Source organism: Heterodontus francisci, chromosome 6 (assembly GCF_036365525.1).
Source record: "Heterodontus francisci isolate sHetFra1 chromosome 6, sHetFra1.hap1, whole genome shotgun sequence".
Taxonomy (NCBI): Eukaryota; Metazoa; Chordata; class Chondrichthyes; order Heterodontiformes; family Heterodontidae; genus Heterodontus; species Heterodontus francisci.
Window position 1 is genome coordinate 132,156,216 of NC_090376.1, and position 24,870 is coordinate 132,181,085.

Sequence of the window (24,870 nt, forward strand, 5' to 3'; positions counted from 1 at the left end):
TCTTTTCTCGAGACTCGCACTCTATTTAATGACATTTTTTTATTGGGCGGCACAGTGGCGAGCACCGCAGCCCAACAGCTCCAGTGACCCGGGTTCAATTCTGGGAACTGCCTGTGTGGAGTTTGCAAGTTCTCCCTGTGTCTGCGTGGGTTTTCTCCGGGTGCTCCGGTTTCCTCCCACAAGCCAAAAGACTTGCAGGTTGGTAGGTAAATTGGCCATTATAAATTGCCCCTAGTATAGGTAGGTGGTAGGGAAATATAGGGACAGGTGGGGATGTGGTAGGAATATGGGATTAGTGTAGGATTAGTATAAAAGGGTGGTTGATGGTCGGCACAGACTCGGTGGGCTGAAGGGCCTGTTTCAGTGCTGCATCTCTAAACTAAACTAAACATTTATGGATTGTGAGTGTCGCTGGTGAGGCCTACATTTGCTGCTCATCCCTAATTGCCTTTGAGAATGTGGTGGTGAGCTGCTTTCTTGAACCACTGCAGTCCACATGGTGTAGGTACACCCACAGTGCTGTTAGGAAGGGAGTTCCAGGATTTTGACCCAGCGACAGGGAAGGACCAGTGATATAGTTCCAAGTCAGGTTGTTGTGTGGCTTGGAGGGGAACTTGCAGGTGGTGGTGTTCCCATGCCCTTGTTCTTCTCGATGGTAGGGGTTGTGGATTCTGTCTTCTTCTTAGGCAGTCCCTCGGGAACGAGGGTGACTTTCTTCCATTCCAGGGTTGTGAGTCTTTAGGTGACTGAATAGTCTAATTCTGAATCCACACACTCTGGCACAGGTGGGGCATGTGGTGTTTGGTGGGATGCTTGAATTTCCGAATGCTCCTTCCGCTGTTTGCACTCGGTCGCTGCCTGGACACGTCGATGTTGTTCGAACTGGCTGGCTCCTTCACGGATGCTTCTTCTCCATTTTGGGCGGTGTCGGGCAAGAGATTCCCACAAATCAGTGGAGATGTCACATATTTTCAGGGAGGCTTTAAGGACATCCTTGTAGCATTTCCTCTGCCCTAATGGTAGGTAGCCACTTGCCGTGATGGAGCTTAGCGATTATAAGGTGTCGAAGGGTGAGTTGCTGCAGTGCATATGAACACCGAATAGAAACGTCCCCAGCCCTTCAAGTGGCATCATTATAGAGTCTTCCACAGGGGGGAAAATACTCATGAATGAAATTTAGGAGCAAAAAGTCAGATTGCAAATATATTGAATAGACAGAGGGGCAAATAGCTTGGAGAAACTGAGAACAGGGTGCTGCAAAAACATTAACCTTGCATTTCTAGTATTTTTATTTCACCTTTCCACTTTCCTTGTTTTAAATCTCAGGTGAATGTAGGTATTTAGCTCCAGGTCCGCTGGTTTGGTTTTGCAGCTTATGAGATGCGACTGGCTGCAGCTGGAATGATAGTGAGAGTTTGTGCAGTGGCTCAAACAGGGATTCGCCATGAATCAGCAAGGGATTCATGTGACTCGGGCTCGGAAACAGGAACCAGCATCATTCTGTACGAAGCTGAGATCAGCTGCGGGGTTGAATGTGTGTGTGTGTGTTCCGAGCCGAGAGGATGGGGATCGGGCTGTGGAGCGTTGCCTGCCTTTGGCTGACTTTGCAGCGAACCCCCAGCGCTATTGCCTGGGGACCCAGACAGCAGACATGGCCAGTGCCTTACAGGTGGGTGTAGCCCAGGCTGAACATAGTGAACTTGCTTTGGCTACTAGCTCTGCGGAATGCGGAAGTGATCCCTCAGGGCTTTTGGAGTGTATTGAACACGAGTTTCAGATTTGGAAATGAAACATGAATAAAAACAATGTCACTGCTCCTTTCTAACAGTCTGTACTCTGGGCTAAACGATAATACTGCAATTTAAAGTATGAAACTGTAACACCCCCCTTGGGGCCTTAAGTTCAATTTCTTTTTGAGAAAAAAATAACATATTTCTATAGTGCCTTTTAGGTAGTAAAACATCCCAAGGCACTTTATCAAACAAAATTTGAGACAGATGACCAAAAGCTTGGTCACAGGGTTGGGTTTCAAAGGGCATCTTAGAGAGATGGGGGTAGGCCAATGCTGGAGATATTGAGATTACAACAGGACATGTAACCATGATGCTGGAAATACTCAGCAGGTCTGGCAGCATCTGTGGAGAGAAAGGGTTAACGTTTCAGGTTAATCTTTAGCCTGACTCGCTGAGTATTTCCAGCAAGGATTTCTTGTTTATGTTTCAGAATTCCAGCATCTGTAGTATTTTGTCTTTACAACTGTACAGTTCATTTTAATTTAATGATGAAACATTTAACTTTTTAAATACAAAATAAAAACTTAGCCGGGCCCAATGTTGCAAACAACATCAAGTGCTGGTCTGTGTAACTCTCAACTAGTTGGCCCAAAAGGTTACCTAAGTACATTTATTTTTCCCTGCTAGGTCTCACCTTATCAAGAAATAGCAGATATGCTCTCACGATCATATTTACCAAGAAGCCTTTCACCAAGTCTTGTTCCTGCAAAGCAACAATTGTCCAGATTAACAAAAGTCCTTTTGTCCTGTCCATTCTGCAGTTTAGTGCACTGTGCTTAATCCAGTGACTTGCATAGAAAAAAAGATCGTGACCCGGTGGATAAAACTCTGACCATGTGACTTCCTGAAACACCATCAAACAGAGGGGAAAGATGGGAATTGAGAACTCCCCAAAGTCTTCTTTTTTTTTCTTTTGGGCCTCCTTATCTCGAGAGACAATGGATACGCGCCTGGAGGTGGTCAGTGGTTTGTGAAGCAGCGCCTGGAGTGGCTATAAAGGCCAATTCTGGAGTGACAGGCTCTTCCACAGGTGCTGCAGAGAAATTTGTTTGTTGGGGCTGTTGCACAGTTGGCTCTCCCCTTGCGCCTCTGTCTTTTTTCCTGCCAACTACTAAGTCTCTTAGTCTTAGTCCCCAAAGTCTATACTAAATAAAATGAGGAAAAACTGCTGGCATTGTGTACAGTTCACTAATTTTCTATGTTTCCAGTGGAATTTTACTGTTTGAACTGGGAACCCAGTGACTGGGGTTCGGTCGCCTTTTTGACAGCATTAGCTCACAGGTTTTGAAGTTGGAAAACTAGCTTTAACTGGGGGACCACATGAAGGTTGCTGTCTCATTTGTCGCAAATTGTGACTGTGTCCTTCCAAGTCAGACCATCGCCCACATACTGAACTCTTGCACTGAGATCATTCCAGGTGGCATCACAACTGTTCACATTGCATCAGCTGAAGCCATTGAATTGACTGTTAATTTCGACATCGAACTATAACTGCTTCCCAGTCATACGAATATTGTTACGACCAACCGCTCAAGTCAAAGCTCCCAATCAAAATATACGATTCTGATTGCAGTGGGAACAACGCACTGTCACTCCACAGATTGCCTAACATATCACTTTAAACTTTCCAAATTAAAGAAAACCACAGCCAAATTGATTCATCTATTAACCCCCCAAATGCAGTGAACCAAACCAGGTGTCTTTAGATCAACAAATTAACTGTTTATTAGAAAAACTAAACTCTTAAACACTACTAAGATATAAACAACATTTATCAAAAAAAAAGTCCTTGCAGATTTGATTTATGCTCCTGCCAAAGTGGAATCTTCCAATGTGGAACAGTCCAAAGTTGTTTGAAGTCCTCGCAGCTGTCCGATTGGGGAAAAATGGATCTTCAATAGTCAGATAGTCAGTAATCTAGTTCAGCAGTTGAAGTGATGCTGTTCATCTTCCAGTGATGAACACAGCAAATACAGTTCAGTAGTTAATGTAATTGGTTATTTTCTTTTAAAAAATTAATCTGGCTTGACTTTTCAGAATTCTGAGAGTATAATAAATAGGGTTTAAACAGACAGAAGGAGAGCTGTCTATTATTTCCTTCAGTATATGCTGGCAGACAGTCTGTGTGTCTGTCTTAGAACATTGTCTCCACTAAAAGCCAGTTCAAAAGATAATAGCAACATTGTATCTTGATCCTCAGTCTCTGAGTGACTGTATCCAAGGCAACCAGGATGCATCCTTTGAAGCTGGTTGGTTCCCTCTCCATATGGTTGTATCCAACGGCAACCAAAATGCATCTTCTTGGTAATTCCTGAGGCTTGCTTGTTCTTAAAGCAGTACTGATCCTTTGTTGTCTTAAAGACACACCACATACTTAAAAAAAATAACAGGATCATAACAATATATATATATTCATGTTGCTACAAGGGCTTTTAAGAGACTCAAACAGACATGGCAAGTGCCTAACAGGTGGGTGTAGCCCAGGCTGAACAACAAAAGACTTGTTTTGGCTACTAGCTCTGTAGAATGTGGAAGTGATTCGCTCAGGGCTTCAGGAGTGCATTGAAAATGAGTTTCAGATTTGGAAATGAAACATGAATAAAAACAATGTCACTGATTCTTTCTAACAGTCTGTACTTTGGGATAAACAATAGTACTGCAACTTAAAGTATGAAACTGTAACACCCCCTTGGGGCCTTAAGTTCAATTTCTTCTTGAGAAAAATAACTTGTATTTATATAGTGCCTTTTATGTAGTAAAGCATTCTAAGGCACTTCAAAGGCACTTTATCAAACAAAATTTGAGACAGATAACCAAAAGCTGGCTCAGCAATAACCTGCTCACTGATGCTCAGTTTGGGTTCTGCCAGGGCCACTCAGCTGCTGACCTCGTTACAGCCTTGGTTCAAACGTGGACAAAAGAGCTGAACTCCAGACGTGAGGTGAGAGTGACTGCCCTTGACATTAAGGCAGCATTTGATTGAGTATGGCATCAAGGAGCCCTAGCAAAACTGGAATCGATGGGAATTGGGGTAAACTCTCCGCTTGTTGGAGTCATACCTAGCGCAAAGGACGATGGTTGTGGTTGTTCAAGGTCAATCATCTCAGCTCCAGGACATCGCTACAGGAGCTCCTCAAGCTACTGTCCTAGGACCAACCATCTTCAGCTGCTACATCAATGACCTTCCTTAAATCTTAATGTCAGAAGTGGGGATGATTGCATTAGGTTCAGCACTATTCGCAACTCCTCAGATACTGAATCAGTCCATGTAGAAATGCAACAAGACCTGGACAATATCCAGGCTTGGGCTGATAAGTGGCAAGTAACATTTGTGCCACACAAGTGCCAGGCAATGACCTTCTCAAACAAGAGAGAATCTAACCATCTCCCCCTGACATTCAATGGCATTATGATCGCTGAATCCCCCACTATGAACATGGGGGTAACCATTGACCAGAAACTGAACTGGAGTAGCCACATAAATACCGTGGCTGCAAGAGCAGGTCAGAGGCTAGGAATCTTGCGGTGAGTAACTCACTTCCTGACTCCCCAAAGCCTGTCCACCATCTACAAGGCATAAGTCAGGAGTTTGATGGAATACTCTCCACTAGCCTGGATGGCTGCAGCTCCAACAACACTCAAGAAGTTCAACGCCATCCAAGACAAAGCAGCCCATTTGATTGGCACCCCATGCCCATGCACAAACATTCACTCCCTGCATCAACGATGCACAGTGGCAACAGTGTGTACCATCTACAAGATGCACTGCAGCAAGTCACTGAGGCTCCTTCAACAGCATTTTCCAAACCCGCCACCTGTATCACCTAGGACAAGGGCAGCAAATGCATGGGAACACCACCCCCTCAAGTTCCCCTCTAAGTCGCACACCATCCTGACTTGGAACTATATCGCAGTTCCTTCACTGTCGCTGGGTCAAAATCCTGGAACTCCCTTCCTAATAGCACTGTGGGTGTCCCTACCCCACATGGACTGTAGCGGTTCAAGAAGGCAGCTCACCACCACCTTCTAGAGGGCAATTAGGGATAGGCAATAAATGCTGACCTATCCGGCAAAGCCCACATCCCTTGAACAAATAAAAATTAAAGTCATTTAAGGTCACAAAAACCTAGAGGTTCTAAATCGATTGCTTCGCCTTGCCAGAGGTTTGCCAAATTTGAACATATTCCTGGCGATATCATCACTTGACCTGTTTTCAACTACCTCACCCAGTCAAGCAGCTCAGCCTCCCCATTTCCAATAGTTTCTCAACAAATTAACAAAAGTTTTCAAAAAAATAGAAACCATTTTTTTTCCGTGGCCTTATGATTTTTCTCCCAGGTTACTTGCAATAGCAATTAATCTTTAATTCCTGGAGACTCTAGGATAATCCTGGAGAGTTAGCAATCCTACTTAGCCACGAGACTGACTCCTTTCTGAGACGAGATATTCTCCATATGGGTGAGCGTTACCTACTGCTTCACGTTAGATCGTCGGACTGTGGATCTTTCCTTTTTTTTTCTCCCTTACAACAGTATTTTGTTAAATTATTTTACACTACAATTCTTCTGTCTAATTTTGACTTGATGTTGGATCGTGCTTTACTGAATTACATTATCTTTTCAGGCGATTTGATCACCGGCCCAAACCTGATCCATTCTGCCAGCCCATATACCCATTCTGCCCCACAGGCTCTCCTGATGGGGGGATTCCCCAGATGAAAGACCAGGATATTATTGAAGTTTATCGGCTTCAAACCCCCGTCTGGGAGTTCAAATATGGAGACCTGCTTGGCCATTTTGTGAGTGTTTATAATTTTTTTTTAAGAAAGAAAATGAATCAGTTTAGATTTGTATTGACCTGACCTGGGCACCTAATACTCAAGGATATAAAGTGTTCTGAAAAGATAGAGAAGGAAAAAAAGTAAGTGGGGTGGCGGTACTGATTAGGGAAGACATTGTAATGTTAGAAAGGGGAATATCCTTGATTGGGAATGGACAGAATCCATTTGGTTAAAGTTGAAAAGCAAAAAGGATATGATCACACTACTGGGGGTATTCTATAGTTCTCCAAATAATGAGAGAGAGAGGAGCAAACCTGCAGGGAAATCACAGAGATGTGCAAGAACTATAGAGTGATGATATTGGGGGACGTTAATTACCCAAGTATCGTTTGAGGTAACGTTGGAGTAAAGGGAAAGGAGGGGGAGGAATTTCTGAAATGTGTTCAGGAGAACTTCCTTGATCGGTCCATTCTCAGCCCAATTAGAAAGGAGGCTGGATCTGGTGCTCAGAAATGAAGTGTCTGTGTATTTAGGTAAGAGTGATCATCATATCATAAGGTTTAGACTGTTAGTGCAGAAAAGCAAGGAACGATATAAGGTAGAATGTCTAGATTGGAAGAGGGCTAATTTCAATGCAATGCAAAGGGATCTAGCCAGGATAAAATGAAACCAAAGTCTGACAGGAAAGAAATCTGTGGAACAATGGGTTATGGCGGCACAGTGGTTAGCACCGCAGCCTCAGAGCTCCAGGGACCTTGGTTCAATTCTGGGTACTGCCTGTGTGGAGTTTGCAAGTTCTCCCTGTGACCGCGTGGGTTTTCGCCGGGTGCTCCGGTTTCCTCCCACCGCCAAAGTCTTGCAGGTGATAGGTAAATTGGCCATTGTAAATTGCCCCTAGTGTAGGTAGGTGGTAGGGAATATGGGATTACTGTAGGGTTAGTATAAATGGGTTGTTCTTGGTCGGCACAGACTCGATGGGCCGAAGGGCCTGTTTCAGTGCTGTATCTCTAAATAAATAAATAAATCTTTACGGAAGCGATGCTTCAGCTATAGACTAGGTACATTCCAACAAGGGCGAAAGGTAGGGGAACCAAAAACAGGGCTCCTTGGATGACAAGGGAGATAGAGATTATGATGAAACAAAAAAGTTGGTGTATGATGCATGTCAGGTGAATTCTTCATGTGAGAACCAGGCCAAATACAATAAGGTGAAGAGGAAAATAAGACTGACAAAGTGGGAATATAAGAATAGAATGGCAGTTAACATAAAAGGGAACCCAAAAATCTTCTACCAGTATGTAACTATTAAGTGGGTAGGAAGTGGTGCAATGGGGCCTGTTAAGGACAAAGAGGGTAATATATGTTTAGAGGCACAGGGCAAGGCTAGAACACATAATGAGGACTTTGTATCGATGTTTACTAAGGAAGAGAAATCTGACAAAATATTGGTAGAAGCAAAAATTGAGGGAGGAGGTGCAGGAAAGGCTGGCTATGCTTGGGATAGATACATCACCTGGTCCAGATGGCTTGCATCCCAGGTTGCTAAAGGAAGTGGGGGAGTAGTTAGTAGAAGGACTTGCCATAATCTTCCAATCTTCCCTAGATATAGGGGAGGTGCTAGATGATTGGAGAGTGGCAACTGTGACATCCTTATTCAGGAAAGGGTGTAAGGAAAGTTCTAGCATGTACAGGCCAGTTAGTTTATCATCAGTGGTTGGTAAGGCTTTGGAAACAATAGTCAGGGGAAAAAAATCAACAGGCACTTGGAGAGATTTGAGTTAATTAAGGATAGCCAGCATGGATTTGTAAAAGGCAGGTCACGCTTGATTAATTGAATTTTTTGATGAAATAACAGAAAAGGTTGATGAAGGGAATGTGATGGATGTTGTCTATATGGATTTTAAGAAAAAGTTTGATAAAGTACCACATAAAAGGCTGGTTAACATAATTGAGGCTCGTGGAATAGGATGGTCAGTGTCCAAATGGATAAAAACTTGACTTAAGAAAGGGAACCCAAAAATCTTCTACCAACATGTAACTATTAAGTGGGTAGGAAGTGGTGCGAAGTAGGAAGCATCGCTTCCTTAAATATAACCCATTGTTCCACAGATTTCTTTCCTGTCAGAATTTGGTTTCATTTTATCCTGGCTAGATCCCTTCGCATTGCATTGAAATTAGCCCTCTTCCAATCTAGACATTCTACCTTATATCGTTCCTTGATTTTCTGCACTATCAGTCATCGTGGTAAAAGGGTAACTATGACACTAAAATAGATTGCAGCTTTCAAACTTGGCGTCCCCGAGTTCTTTTTTTTTTCCAAATTGTCTGAGACATCTTTCTGTGTGTGATGTGTGCTATGTGGTCCCCTGTTCAGGTTGCAAGGAGGCAAGTAGCATCTGCTGAGGCTCCCAATGCTGGACTGAATCGGGTTATGGTACATGTTCATGTTGTGGTCAGGAGTATGGTGATGTACTCATTGTTTGATGCGCGATGCCACTCATCTTGCTATTTGTGAGGGGGTTCTTGGTCCCTATGTGCAGCAGGATTTGCTATTGGAATTGATTAGGATCACTTCATTGAATTGCAATCATGGATGGAACTTTATATTTTTTGAAACACTTTATCTGCATATTGTGTTAAAATGTGTGAATGAAAATGAGCTGTGCAAAACATGTAGGGCTAAACGAGATGCAGATTAACTGCCATGCATTTTAGTAGTCGGATTGAAGGTGAAGTGTTATAATGTGCTTAATGAGGTATGAACTTTGACAAATGTAGGACGTATACCAAGAGCATCGAGCAGGATACTTATTCCCACTTTATTGCCTTTTATTATCTTTCAAGTTTAGAGTGTTCTAATTTGCACCAAAAAATGCAAATTTTCTACAGGATTTCCACTCCAGATAATGTTAGATAACTTATTCAAAAGTACATTAAGGGAATCTTCTAAATAGGTTGAGTCCAGACAGGTTTGAGGTTTATATTAGTGATGATAGATGATCATTGATTTTCGTATTTTTTTTTCTGATCACAGCATATCATGCATGATGCAATTGGTTTCCGGAGCACTTTAACAGGCAAAAACTACACCATGGAGTGGTATGAGCTCTTTCAGCTTGGGAACTGCACCTTCCCACATCTTCGACCTGGAATAGCAGCTCCTTTCTGGTGCAATCAGGGAGCTGCCTGTTTCTTTGAAGGAATAGATGATTTACATTGGAGGGAAAATGGGTCCTTGGTAAAAGTATCTGAAATAACAGGTAAGTTTGTTGACTAACAAACCAATACATACAAAGATCAATTGACTATTCAGAAAGGTACTTTCGTTGACCTACACATGAAAGGATTCACATGATTTAAGGATGATATTTAGAATAGGTTCAGTGGCAAACATAAAATTAATGCGCAGCTTAAAAGCAATAAATGTTTTAAAATGTGAGCATAAACTGCATAATTCGGTTTAAACTGCAGCGTCCAATAGCTGAATTCTCTTGGAATGCAGGTCTTCACTTAAGCCTATTGGGGCAAAATTGCCGTTTGTAACAGCCTGTTTCGAATACACTCCTTTCTAGTAGAATCAATATTGCAAAGTGCACTGTTTAGTAATATTAATGCTGAACTCCACTTTTTCCTACTAGTCCCTGCTGGTGTTGAGGAAACTTAACCAAAATTGCTTAAAAAATGCATGCAAAATTTCGATTCTTTCCTCTTTGAATTTTACAAAGCCCCTGATAATGCACCAGGTCATTGGCAATGTGCAATTTTGTCACAGGTTGGCTTTGTTACTCTGGAACCTACCTTGAAAATGCACAACTGGATTATGGCAAGAACCTTGTACTTTTGTCACTCTCGAGAGCTTTTTTAGTAATCTTTGTTTTGTGGAGGTTATTGACTATGTGGAGGCTTCTCGATTTCACCAGGAAAGATATACTGTTGAGCATATTGTGGGCTAAGTTGAAGATTTACGGTGTGAATTAAGCTGCTTATAATGGACTAGTTTGTGCCTGGCTGGTTTTGTCTGTTCTACGTGGCTGCCATACTGGAAATACAAACAGCAGCAGAGTGCAGATAATGTAGAAAGTTGAAAGGATGGCATTATATATTTATTCAGTGTCAAAATTATTTGTAGCTGAAGCTTAGCATGCAGCCACTGATAATGGCACTAAATTTTAAGTTGGTAATTCTCTTCCTGTACATTGCATGCTTGGAAGATCAGCTTTAGCTGTGGTGTACAGTGCATGTACAGTTGTCTGGCATCTGGGTATAGCAATTCTCTATTTAAAAAAAATCTTGAATCTCAAGCCAAATGATTACACATGATTTCAGTTTATAGTCTATACAAGTCTCACTAGAATTCACATGTTCCAGTAGCTGCTTAAGCTCTGATCTTGCAATTTAAACATTCATGAATATTCAATTTAGGAAGTTTGTTTTAATATCATGTGTTACTCTTATTTATCTGTACTCAGGTGAAATATTCAACAAACTGGCCAAATGGGTGAAAGAGGATAATAGAACTGGTATATATTATGAGACATGGACTGTTCAAACTGATCCCACTCCAAACACCAAAGTGTGGTTCGAATCTTATGACTGTTCAGCTTTTGTATTGAGAACTTACCAGACATTGTTTGAATTAGGTGCTGTCTTTAAGAGCCCTATACAAACCAACTATACCAGAATATTCCTGTATAGCGGCGAGCCGACTTACCTTGGAAATGATACCACTATATTTGGGCCACACAGTAACAAGACTTTCGCAAAAGAAATTACTTCCTTTTATTTTCCATTTAGACCTCCTCATTCAGTGAAAGAACTGATATCAAGTCTGTTGGAAATAGTTGATAAGGTTGTAATAGAAAAGACCTTTTACCTTTACTACAATTTTGAGTATTGGTACTTGCCAATGAAACCACCCTATGTTGGAATAAAATATGAAGAAATACCTCTGCCATCTAAACAAAATAAATTGACAGGTAGTAAGCAACATGTGCAGAAGAAAAACAAATGATGAAAAATTAAGTTTTGGCTCTATTTTTGTATGCTAATTCATCTGTAACTCTTTCCTAGTTTTGTAATTATTGTATGTAGAAGTAAAGTTATTTGATATTTTTGTCCTTTTTACTTCTGTGCACCAGTAGACGTCCATACAGTGGAAAATAGCTATCACAGCTGAAGAACAACAATGTACGACTGTGGAATTGGTTAAAATTTGTTGACGCTTTTGATTGTATCAACCAGATTATTCCTTCCCCTCCCCAATATTCAGTATGAAACAAATTCCCAGAAAAAGCAGCTAAGGATGTTGATTGATTATTCAGCTCCTTTTTGATAGAATTAAACATCTGCTTGCGAGCAGGATTAGAGTTTATATAGAGTTACATATAAACTGTGGTGGTCAGATCGACCATGAGATACGCTGCTGAGGCCAGGAAAGGGAGGGACAGGAATGCTGTTGTGAATAATGATGTTTTGGGAATCGAAGAATATCCTTAAATGCATATATGACATTCCCAACTTCATTGTCCACTTGTTGGCTTGGACATGGTATCATACCAGCGTCTATACAACTAAGTAAATAAAGGTACAGCTGTTTTGCATTGGCTCAAGATTCAAAACCACAGCGAATGTGCACAATTAGTTTGGCCTTAATGATCTTTGACTTGTACAGGATATCATAAAAGTTCATATGTAGTGAGATAATTTGCATTCCTTCTGTAACTGTACACTGAGTGTTGACTACTTTGCCAATTTACATTATACTATTCATTGTTTGAGCTTCAGCGATTATAACTTGCAGAATTGTTAAGAGTTACTTATAAAACAGGTTCTCCACAGCACTATGATACTAATATTATTACATTTGACTCCTTTCTATACTGCAAATATCAAAGAAATTGAATGACCTTCTGTTTGAGTAAAGAAAGTGAACAAGTACAGAATAAATATTTTCCATGAGTCAGATCTTTTATTTAAGGCGAACACTTGAGCTGTGACCTGAATAATCATTACTTGTCTTTATTCTGTGTTCTACAGAAATATTTTAGCAGAGCTCCAACAAGAGCATGGTATGTCCGTAATACTTAGAGTAGGGAGGGACTATACTATTATCTCGCAATAATCCTCAGTGTGCTAAGAATTACGCTGACAACCAATTTAAAATTGTCTGTCTGGCTCAAAATGTGACGCGTTTGCTTGTACTGGAAGCTACATGTATTAATACACAGGGCCCTGTTCTTTGCAGAGAGAAAGAACATGTATACACATTGCGCCTGTTTCAGCTAAACAAAATAAGTGACAGCCGTTCGCTGGTTCATTCCTCAGGATAATGCCTTGACCAATTAGAGTCAAGTTGCTTGGTTTAAAATTTCAAACAAAGCTTGGCAATTAAATGTCAGTCACCATAAACTGGTGCATTCCCATGGCAACACCTCTATTGTTGTTTTCTTTACATTGGTATTCTTGCGAATTGTCCTGATGACTGCAAACAAAAAGCTTCAAACAAAATGTCTCTGTTTTTAGCATTACTCAAGTTCAGTACTACCAAATGACTATCAATATATTTGACTGGTAATTTTCAGAGAATGAAAATCATTACTTATGAGCTTACGGTCAAAATAAAAGACTGTATAAAATCAAGCATTTGAAATGTTTTTGTGTCTTCTCAGTTTTCAAATGTTATATATTTATGGTAGACTAATTATATTTTAATTAATGTCAACCATCAAAAGCAAAAATGAGCAGACAATATTCTGCAACATCTTTCATGGAGATATGAGGTAAGACACTTGATAAATAATATATCCGCGTATTTGTCTCAGGTGTGAATTAAGAATGAATTATAACACTATATAAGACTTCTTTTGATACAGTTTTTCCACAATCAAGGTAAGGTCCATAGGCCTGTAATTTCAGAGTTTGTTCCTTGCTCCCTTTTTGAGGGATGGAAAGACACATTTGTTACTATTGTCAGACAGGCCCTCCACCTGCCAAGACTCTGGCACACATTATTTTGCCACAAGAACATTAAAACTTAAAATTGCAAGCCCCTGACTGGAAAGACATTTTCATAGCAACAGGCAGTGTTGGAACAAGGGACAAAGGACCATGCCCTGACACATTCAACCAACAATGGACTTTTCATTACCAGATGTTGAAGCATTCCAGGTTAACTACTAAGATGGCTGAATACACAGAAGAAGTGGTCAGAACAGTTTTGGTCACATGACTGTTGGAGTTTTTGAATTTGAACTTCCAACAGAGGATTTGAACTCAGAAAGCCATGTACTCCTGTTTGGAACAGAACCTCCTCTCCAGTCCTACCTGCCTCCATCTCTTTCCTATGGAACTGAATCTTGTGAAAACATGTGAACCTCAAAGAGGAAAAAAGTCTCCTCCGTGAACAAGGTTTAAGAAGAACACTGGACCCTGACAAACAACATGACTACCTATAATCAAGTGAGCTCGAAGCACAGTGAACAAAGAACTCTTTTGATATTGTCTCAAACCCCTCTCTACTATATTTTCCTCTCCTCTTTTCTGTCCCTATTTGCATGTGTGTATCGCTTATGCATGCTAGCATGACGCTCGTCGTATAGCCGTAGGCTTTAACCGTATTAGAGTTTAAATAACATTTCATCTTCTTTAAACCTCAGAATACCTGTGTGAATTGATTTCTTTGCCTTATAATTGGAAAGCTGTGAACAAGGATTCACAAAGGGGGAGTTCAACACACTGTGTGTTTAAAATTAAACCCTATTACAATAAGACCAGGTGAAGACAGCAAAAGACCCCTAGACACCTTTCATAACATTATGCTTTCAAATCCATTCAGATATTATCCAATTCCAATGAATTGTGAAATATATTGGTGAGGGGATTTGCGATTGCCTCTGCTTAAGTCACTAAATGGAAATTGTCAGAGACTAGAGTATTGTTTACCTTCAGAATCCTAAGCTTTCCTAATATGGCTTCCCTTATGGTACTAAGGGCTTCCAGTATGCTCTCTGCCTTATATTCCCTCTCAACTCAGGCATCACTTTCCCTCTTTCAGACACATAATAAGAGCAGGAGTAGGCCAGACAGCGCCTCGAGCCTGTTCCACCATTTAATAAGATTCCCTCTGATCCTCGCCCTTAACTCCACTTTCCTGTCCGATCACCATATCTCTTGATTCCCTTTAGAGTCCAAAAATCTATCTATCTCAGCCTTGAATATACTCAAAGACAAAGCATCCACAACCTTCTGGTGTAGAGAATTCCAAAGATTCACAAGTTCCGAGTGAAGAAATTTCTCCTCATTTCAGTCTGAAATGGCCAACCTCTTATCCTGAGACTGTGCCTCCTCGTTCTAGACTCTCCACATCTACCCTGTCAAGCCCTCTCAGAATCTTATATGTTTCAATGAGATCACATCTCATTCTTCTAAACTATACGCTCATTCTACTCAATCTCACCTCATAGGACAACACACGCATCCCTGGAATCAATCAAGTGAACCTTCGTTGCACCCCCTCTAAGGCAAATATATCCTTCCTTAGTTAATGAGACTAAAACTGTACGAAATACTCCAGGTGTGGTCTCACCTGTACAATTACAGCAAAATAAATGTTCCTTCATTTGAACTAGGTTTATTAATCCTTCTTCATTAGCTAAGAGAAATCCAATATTGCTTTTACTTTTGTTGGTTCCTTCACCTGCTCTTTCAAATTCTTGAAATACTTCAACAAATCCTTTGCATACAGATTGTCATCCGTGTAAATCCCTGTCCATCAGGCAGATTAAAATACCCTGTGATTACAACTGAGGTCTTAGCATTCGTCTTTTTTGTGACCTCCCACGGCCTACTAAATGTACAAGTTATAATTTGTGTTAGGCATCCACCAGTAAGAATGAAAGACAAATGCAGTTACAGCTTCACCAAAAGAAGATATGCTGCAGTAGTACCAAGTCACTACTGTTAGGCAAGAGAACTAAGGGTTACAGAATCAGATAGTGTTAAGTTACAGACTAGTCACCATCTAATTGACTGGTGGAACAGATTTGAGAGGCTGAATAACCTACTCCCGTTTCTATGTCACAGAGCTAGTTCGGGGTTTTCGCTCCGAATCTGCACAAAAGAGAAATAAATTAAACCAAGCACTTTTCAAAAAACTAAGATATGCAGAATCAGCTTGTTTTAAGGGGTGGGGAGGGGTAGAAGATAGAGATCTTTTTCTTCACACACTCAGTGGGAATTTTCAAATTAGCGAGCTTTGGATTGAATATCGAACACATAATAAAAACTCAGTGGTTTTGCATGCAAAGCGCTGAACATATTATTTGATGCCTCACTCACAAGGGCAGTGCAGTGTGCACTGAAACCTCCTAGGTTCAAGACTGAACAGGCTGTGTGATAACCTATTTGATAAACGGGTCACTCCTGCTCTTAGCAATTTGTCCATATTGTGGTTTTGTGCACCATGCAGCAAAGGCCTTAAGTATGGCATGCTGGCAATAAATCACCTGCAGTCGCCAAATTGTCTCACACCAGCAGCCCTAACTCATGGCTTTCCCCACTGGTTTCCCCACCTTTCAGCAGAAGCAGTCATACCCCAGCAGGAAGGTCATTCTGCCCCCAGTGACGGTTCGGATCACAACTCCCTGCATCTTTCCCTTGAGCAGACTCCACACAAAAATACCTCAATCCATTTAAAGTATGGTGTGGAAAACTTTTTCTAGGGAGCCTGTTCTCATCTACCTGAGTGTACAAGGGCAGCACAGTGGCGCAGTGGTTGGCACCGCAGCCTCACAGCTCCAGCGACCCGTGTTCAATTCCGGGTACTGCCTGTGTGGAGTTTGCAAGTTCTCCATGTGTCTGCGTGGGTTTCCTCCGGGTGCTCCGGTTTCCTCCCACATGCCAAAGACTTGCAGGTTGACAGGTAAATTGGCCATTAGCAATTGCCCCTAGTATAGGTAGGTGGTAGGGAAATAGAGGGACAAGTGGGGATGTGGTAGGGATATGGAATTAGTGTAGGATTAGTACAAATGGGTGGTTGATGGTTGGCACAGACTCGATGGGCCGAAGGGCCTGTTTCAGTGCTGTATCTCTAAACTAAACAAGAACAGCCCCCTTGGATAAAGTTGGATTATGCTGCAAGGTCTGAGATCTCGACCTGCTGCCTCCCAAATCTCTTGGGTGGGGTAATTGGGCTTTGATCCCAATCAGCTCACTACTCAGGTTCCCCTGGACAGTTGGGATCACAAAAGGCACTTAAAAAGCCAAATACAGGGAATCAAACAAAAACAGAACTGGAAACACACTGTAGTGAGATCAGGCAGTTGCTTATTCAAGTGGATCTTTCTTCAGAACAAAAAAATGTCTCTGGCCTGGAGTTTCCACATGTCTTTCACACAGTTAACAGTGCAATCTGGATAGGACTGACTGAGATAGTGCAAAAGATCATGGAATTTACAATGTTAGTTATGCCCACATCCACTTACGATGGAAGTTAGAGTCAGAGAGAGATATAGCACTGAAACAGGGCCTTCGGCCCACCGAGTCTGTGCCGACCATCAACCACCCATTTATACTAATCCTGCATTACTCCCATGTCCCCTACCACATCCCCACCTTCCCTTAAGTCTCCTGCCACCTACCTACACTAGGAGCAATTTACAATGGCCAATTTACCTATCAACCTACAAGTCTTGGCTGTGGGATGAAACCGGAGCACCCAGCGGAAACCCACGCAGTCACAGGGAGAACTTGCAAACTCCGCACAAACGGTACCCAGAACTGAACCTGAGTCGCTGGAGCTATGAGGCTGTGGTGCTCGCCACTGTGCCACCCAAAGTTCTGCAATCTTTTATGCTAATTCAAAAGTCAATTTGCACAAAGTTGGCTAAGCACCCCAGGTCAGCATGGTGAACAATTGCGCCTGTTCGGGGTGTACATCACATTGTGCCCAGGGTTCTGGGTGCAAAAGCCATTTTTTTAAGTTTAAATTTTAAAACATTGGAAAGGGGGTGCCTCCATTTCGAAGCGCCCTCTCCCTCACTTACCTTCCATTGCATCCTGCTGCTGCTTTCAAGCTGGAAGGTCTGCGATTGACCCTCCAGCTTCAAGAGCCCGCCCTCTGGCAATTAATTTGCTGCCCTGGGGGAAATCACAATGAGTAACAAGTAACTGTTTCCAACACGGTGTAGTTCAGAAGCCTGCAGGGAAGATCCTGCCTCAGGAGTCAGTTGAAGCCTCACTGCGGTCTGTTCCACATACTGATGCTATAGTGACTTTAAATTCAGTTTGAATGTGTTCATATTCCCTTGGTACATATAAACTGTGACCAGCAGTCAATTGAAACCATTGATTGGCCTGTTTCCTTAGCTGCAGCAAAATTGAATAAATTTTCAGTAGAAATTAGTTTAATTCAGTAATCTTCATGTTCCAGTGGCCATGTTCCAGTCAAAAACCGATGACACTACTCGAGTGCTCTGATTCATAGGAGATTTTACGCTTGGGTTTGTGCCAATGAGTTTGCGTGAAAACTCAGGCGCAACTTCACCACAGTCTGCAGCGTATTCCATGCACATTTTCACAATTGCACCCCTGGCAGAAACCCCAGGCCCAGGTCACTGTTAATCCTTGACTGTTCAGATGGTGAAACCTATTGCCCTGAAAACATGCTGTAAGAAGTTCTTTATGCTGCCTGATGCAACATAAATGAGACGCGTGGAGTCCAGTTGCATGCATTTACGCAGGTCTCTGGAGCTCTCATTGCTGCTGTTGTCCTGTTGCTGTGCTGTCTTCTGTTTGCTTGCCCCCTACTGTGACTTCTGGCTGCACCTTTGGAGCCAGATTTCTTGCATAGGTAAGCCTAGTGTCCTTCTGCACTACACGCCTTGCACAGGTCTTGAAAAGCGGGACAAATTTGTGGTGAATGGGACCAACATACCACACAACTTGCTTGCTCTTTTTGACCTGGTTATTATGCTGATACTGTTGACTGCACTGAGTGCTTGCAGCTGCTGTTGTCCAGCTGCAATGGCTTCATATTTTCTGCCATCTTCGAGCAGTGCATCAATGCTGTGACCTTCCTGTTTCCCCAAGAAGTCTTTCTGAAATGCTTCAATGGGTGTCGATACAATCCCCAGTTCCATTAGTCGCTCTGATAACTCAGCTTCTGAAAAATCGCATTCATTGTTCTTACTATGGCATCTACTGATAAACTGGTCTGTTGATTCCTGTGGCTGTTGCCTGTAGGACATCAATTCCAAGTGGTAAATTCTAAAATTCACTTGTAATCGGAGCTGATCCTCGAGCTTTTCCATATCTTTGTGGGATCTTTCTGGTCATTTTCAGATAAGCCTAAGTATTAATTCTGTGCAATCCCTCATTTCCAACTGCTATCAATATTTTCACAGCCTGTTTTTCTGGTTCTAATATTACTTGGTCTGTGAAGCATAACTGCATTCTTTAAAAAGTTGGCTCTGCACTGTTTCCCCTTTAAGAAACTCTCAGTTATTTAGACTTACCACTTGGATTGAGAGGAGCAGGTGTTTTAAGTTGCTCACTGTTTATCTTGCTTGCAGCCTTAAGCTTGTCTGTTTACACAGCAGTTCGATAGGTAGTTCAATTGATTTTCTTTTGCTAGGGTTATTTTGCAGCATTTAAGCTGGTCCGTTTACACAGCTGTTCACCGGGCAGTTCAATAGCTTTTTTTAAGAGTTTGTTTATATTCTTAACACTTGAGTGGCTTCATGGTATTTTTATAGCTGTGGCTGCATAACTGATAGCTATTCTTCATGCTCGAATGATTTAATGAGTTTTTATTTAAACTTTGGCTACCGAGATGAGACACTGCGGTGATCTGGGTTTTCCTGTGCTTTTTGCACTCGGATGCCTCCTGTAATGGCGCCAACCTCGATCAGCCTGGCAGAGGAGTCAGGTATTCCCCTTTTTTAATGGAACCTTGGCAAAAAAAAAAACAACTTTCTAAGCACTTCAAAGCTTTTTTCTCAAAGCAGTATCTCTCAACTATCAGCACAATTACTCACCCAATTTACTTGCAGCCTGTTCTTCTGTGCTCTGTCTTCTACTGCTGGGGGTAAGTTCCTTTTTTCTTACTACTGTTTGGGCCGGTATGTCTCTTGAATTTTCTCTTTTGGCTGTAGGAAAGGCCATTTCCAGAGCTGTTTTATCCGTGGTCTTCAACTTAGACTTTTTTCTTCTCACTACAGCTGCCACCATGTAATGAGTTATTTATGTTGTCTGATGCAACATAAATGAGATGTGTGGAGTCCAGTTGGTTGAAAATCTCAAATTGGTTTATTACAGCTAAATTATTGTTTATGGTACAGAGCAAATTATTTACAGAACCTTACTCTGGGTGTTACAGTTGCAGACTGACTCTGGCTTGTAGTCACATGACTGCATCCTGGTACTTAGCTCATTAGCATACTAAGATCTTAAAGGGATATCACTCTTAAGGCAATCACACAACACATGCAGTTAGTAACCTTCATCTTTTCTATGCCAACAATCAGCAGGGTAGAAATTCCTTGAGCAGTGTCACCAAGAAGCTACGCCCAAATTTACACCGATTTTTATGTACAAATTTCTTGTGTTCCGAATGTAGTATAAGGGTCTGAAAGGGTTAATGTTGAGAAAGTGTAAAGAACACCTCCTACCATGATGATGTAAGAGATCACATATGAGAGAGACTTGAGGAGAGATGCAGTGTGGCTTCAGAGGAGTCACACAGACTGGTGTGAAGCTGTACATAGTTGTATTGGAATAAAGGTTAATGTTCTAATTACTCAAGACTAAGGAATCTTTCTAAACTAGACTAATTAAGTATATTAAGGTGGCAACATACCAACTAAACGTACAGTACCAAATATAACTGTAGCGGAGCATAAAAATCTGGCATGACTGCTGTCTGCTTTTGCCATATATCTGATGGTTCCAATGTTGCTCTGACTGCCAAATTTCTCCACAGCATGTCAAATTAACTACTCAATGCTACCAGTAATATTTGTTCAGTGGGTTGTAAAGAGGATAGAACATTTCACAGTTCTTCATAACCAATAAAAATTAGATTAATTTTTGTGGCTTCACATCACTGACACGCACAAAGCAGCACATAAAGGTAGTTTCACAGCTCTCCCACTCATCCAACTTGCTGTCATCATTTTAATAACCAATTATAGGATCATTTAACTTCAACTGGAAGTTCACAAAGCTTTTAATAAAATTATGTATTTAGGGGCTTCATAAAGTGATTATAATATCACCACTATGCAGCTACACTCCATTCCTGTCGAGTATTTACTTGGGTCAAATTAATTAAATTTGAAGACACGGATGGTGAGACTGCTTTACTTGTCTGCTCTCAAAAGTAATAATTGCAGCCCAAGGCACAATAAAATTGATGGTTTCTGAATTATTAATATATCCACGATTTAGAACTCGATATATTAATTGCACCAAGTTTAAAATGCTTTCTCCGCATGATCTGTGATTTTGAATCACAGGACTGGGATTGTGTTTGCTAATGAAGTGTGCAAATTCAAAGGAATCTGGTGCATCTAAAATTTTGAGTGTAAATTTACCTCTTCTGAACCTTTGTAAATGAAGGCAATTTGTGTTTTATGCTCTTTCCCCTCCCCTTCCCATGCTAGCACAGGAGAAGCAGCACCTGCCCTTTTACCTCCTCTCCCCTCATCAAGGCTCTAAACACTCCCTCCAGTTAAAACAGCCATTTAAGTGTACTTTTTTCAATTTAGCATACTGTAAATGCTGCTCACAATGTGGTCTGCTCTACATTGGAGAGACCAAATGCAGATTGGGTGACCATTTTCCAGAACATCTCTATTCAGTCTGCAGGCATGACCCCAAGCTACCAGGTGCCCGTCATTTTAATTCTCGACCTTGCTCTCACGCTGATCTCTGTGTCATTGGCCTACTACAATGAAGCTCAACACAAGGTCAAGGAACAGCACCTGATCTTTTGTCTTCTGGACTCGATGAGTTTAACAATTTCAGAATATAATCACTGCCCCTATTTTGTTTTATTTTCTTTGCATGTTTCAGCACACCTGCTCTAGGCACATCTTTTGTTTGTTTCTTTTCTTGCTCCATTACCATTCCCCATTGTCCTTGCACTACTCTCTCCTATCTTCCACTCCATCACAGATCTTCCCTTTTGTTCTTTGTCACACCCTTCCCCATATTATCTGCTAAAAACCTATTATATTTCTAACTTTTCCCAGTTCTGATGAAAGGCCATAGACCTGAAATATTGTTTCTCTCCCCACAGATGCTGCCAGACCTGATTATTTCCAGCATTTTTTATGCTAATGCAAAATTCTAGTCATTTTCATGATAGTTAACACCCTAGAAAGAACTGCATTTTAAGAATAAAAGAGGTGGGAGCAAAAATATTTTAAGTGGGATACAGGTTGGATTAACACACATGGGATAGAGTTACTGCTTTAGGCACAATTGGGCATCCAGGCACAAATTGTGCTCAAAATTGAGCCAGCTTTCTGAAGTGAATTCTCAAGTTTCTACTCCTTTGCATATTGGCAAATGTAAAATCTTCCACGAACCACAATTGGGCTGCATTTTAGAACTCAATTGTTCATTTTATTTTCTTGCAATACATTTAAGAGTGGTAGCCATTGGTGGTTGGGGCGGGTGGGCATTTAGGGAAGGGGTTGGTGCCACCAGTTATCAGCACCACATTTTTTGAAACCAGCACAGAAAAATTGCGGAAACTCAATTTGCGCTGGATGTAATTCACACTTAAAATTCCTCGATCTTTTACATTGGTTTGGTTGATGTTGGGTGAATTGTGCTAAAAAAGCAACACAGTGGCAACTCCAGACCATGTGGAACAATAATCTGCAACGTGCTGGGTCAAATGCATCGAAGGGTTGGGAAAGCACCATAAACCATGATAAATTTGGCTAGCCCAACACACTGCTGAATGAAATAAACATATTTAAGCAATCCTTTTGTTTGTCAGTGGGAACAAAACAGTGGATAAATTCCATTATTTGACAAGCTAGGATATCTGGATTTATATCACTGATGTATTATTAAGTTTAAGTATTCTACAACAATGCAACATACTCTGTAATGGTTCCACTGGGAAATGGCATAATTATCGAGGCTAGACAGCAAAACGTTGTGGGGCGGTTCAAATAGATTCACTGTCAAACAGAACACTGCAATCCATACATCTGCCAAACTAACTTAGAATTTACACTTTTTTGTCCATTTAGAACAGAATAGACAAGCTGAGGAATATATCAATATTCTACCCTTAGTGTTGACTGTAGTTCAGCTGCGACTGTTCCTTGATCTTTCACAGTCCAACATGGGAAATAGATTCTAAACCATGAATCTTCCAAATGTACTCTGGCAGTGTGCTTGGGTGGAGGTGGGTGTTTGGGGATGGAGGAGTGTAACTACTGCAACTACATTATACCATCCTGAAATCTTTGTGTGTTTAACATTCCACACTTTAAAAAGTATCTTCAATTAACAATATATATGAGGAAACAGTGCAATATTAAAGTTATTCGATGGGTGAGCAAAATGTTTCCAACTATTCTTTACTTACAGAAGAACAGTACCCCCATTAAACAAGTAGATTTCAAATTAATTTTAGGCACAACTGTAATATAGTTTCTAACAATACAAATTTGAGAATCACCAGTTATATATGTTGTTGGAGTGAAAATATTTTGTGTGTTTCCCAGATGATAACTTATCTGTAGCACAATTCAAATTCCAGGCTCAGGAGCAACTTTCAAGTTTTTCATTGATTCTTCAGATATAAACTGATCCCTTGCTTTCTGTCCAGGCCTGTACCCCTGTGTGTTGGCTTGACTTTATCATTTAGTCACAACTAAGGATGTTGTAAATATGTGGGCTAATGAATTGGGCACGTACTTAGTTTTATTTAGTTTGCCAAGAACTTGCAAATTCGCAACACTTCAAACACACTGAAATTAAAGATCAACAATGGTAGGAAAAAAAACAGAACCAATAATCCACTAAATAGGAAAATGAAAATTCCAGATGGGATGGATCAGACATAGCCTGAACACTGTTACAGTCAATATGAGGACTTAGCTTTTACATTAAGGTACATTTTGTATCAGTTAGCCAATATGCATTGAATGCTGCAAAGTATCAAGGCCAAAGAACATATCTGATTTGCTTGGAGAAGTACTGTTAAGACCAAAGTGCGAGGACAGCACTGTCTTTCTCTAGTTCCACTTCTCCACGGGTCACAACATATATTTAAATGTGTACCCAGTTACCGATGCGGCTAATTATACACTCTATTTTAGTTTCAGAATAAAATCCACCAACTAGGTTTCTTTGATAAACTATAAAAGTGCTAATTTATTATAAAACAAGACTTAGTCAATAAAGATGCAAAATTTCAACACAGTTTGAAATATGACTAAGTATATACATTCCCTTCTAAATACCCAACACACACAAAGATACATAAAAATAAAGATGCTTTGGCCAAAGTACTTGTTAATTCTTGAAGCAAAAGGATATGTTATGTTCCAGATGTCATATAGTCTGAGTACATGTAGATGGGTCACTGGGATCTTTTCAGAAGCAGTTCGCTCAGGAGCTGTTGAGAGGAAGTCTTCTAGAAGTTTCTCAGGAGAAATGTGGCATCAGGCGTTACAGCTATCACACACTAGATGTTTGTGCAGGGCTTCTCAGAGAGGTGGAGAAAAGATGAGCTGGGTGGTTCTTTCAGCAGGCTACAAACCCAACTGACTCAAAACCGTATTCAAAAATGAAACCCACTCTTGAGCACCATAAATCTGGACATGTCATCTCTCTTGTACATAACTCACAGTCAGAAGGCACCTGTTGTTTACTTAGCTCAAGACATGTTTTTAAATAGAGTCCTTCCAGTGACTCTTTAAAAAAAAACACATGCATGGAATCCCTTCAGTCTCATCTCCACAATTCTAAAACACAAGTCCTCAAAAATATTAAAAAATGGAAGTACTTTCATAACACCTCCATTCTTGGAGAAATGGAATGCCATTTTTAAATGCATTTCATTACAAAGTGTGGAAAAAAAGATGAAAAAATATTAAAACACATTTCAACTCATTCTCATTCACTCTTTACCTGTAACTAATACAGCTCAGCTTTGTACCATCTTTGTACTCAGATAACTCAAAGCAAAGTTAAATTCTAGACAAAGCATCAGCAGTTACATTGTTTTTCCCCACAATGTGGATAATTTTTAAGTGATAGGGCTGCAAG

General features: G+C 40.9%; 1 protein-coding gene across 1 annotated transcript; it reads left to right on the forward strand.

Annotated features, from left to right (window-relative positions):
- Nucleotides 1-1,511: 1,511 nt before the first annotated feature.
- cln5 (CLN5 intracellular trafficking protein) lies at nucleotides 1,512-13,212 on the forward strand. Its single transcript, XM_068034339.1, has 4 exons — nucleotides 1,512-1,669; nucleotides 6,417-6,591; nucleotides 9,608-9,833; nucleotides 11,043-13,212. Exons 1-4 carry the CDS (start codon nucleotides 1,533-1,535, stop codon nucleotides 11,582-11,584), a joined length of 1,080 nt encoding a protein of 359 aa, XP_067890440.1. The 5' UTR covers nucleotides 1,512-1,532; the 3' UTR covers nucleotides 11,585-13,212.
- Nucleotides 13,213-24,870: the final 11,658 nt, after the last annotated feature.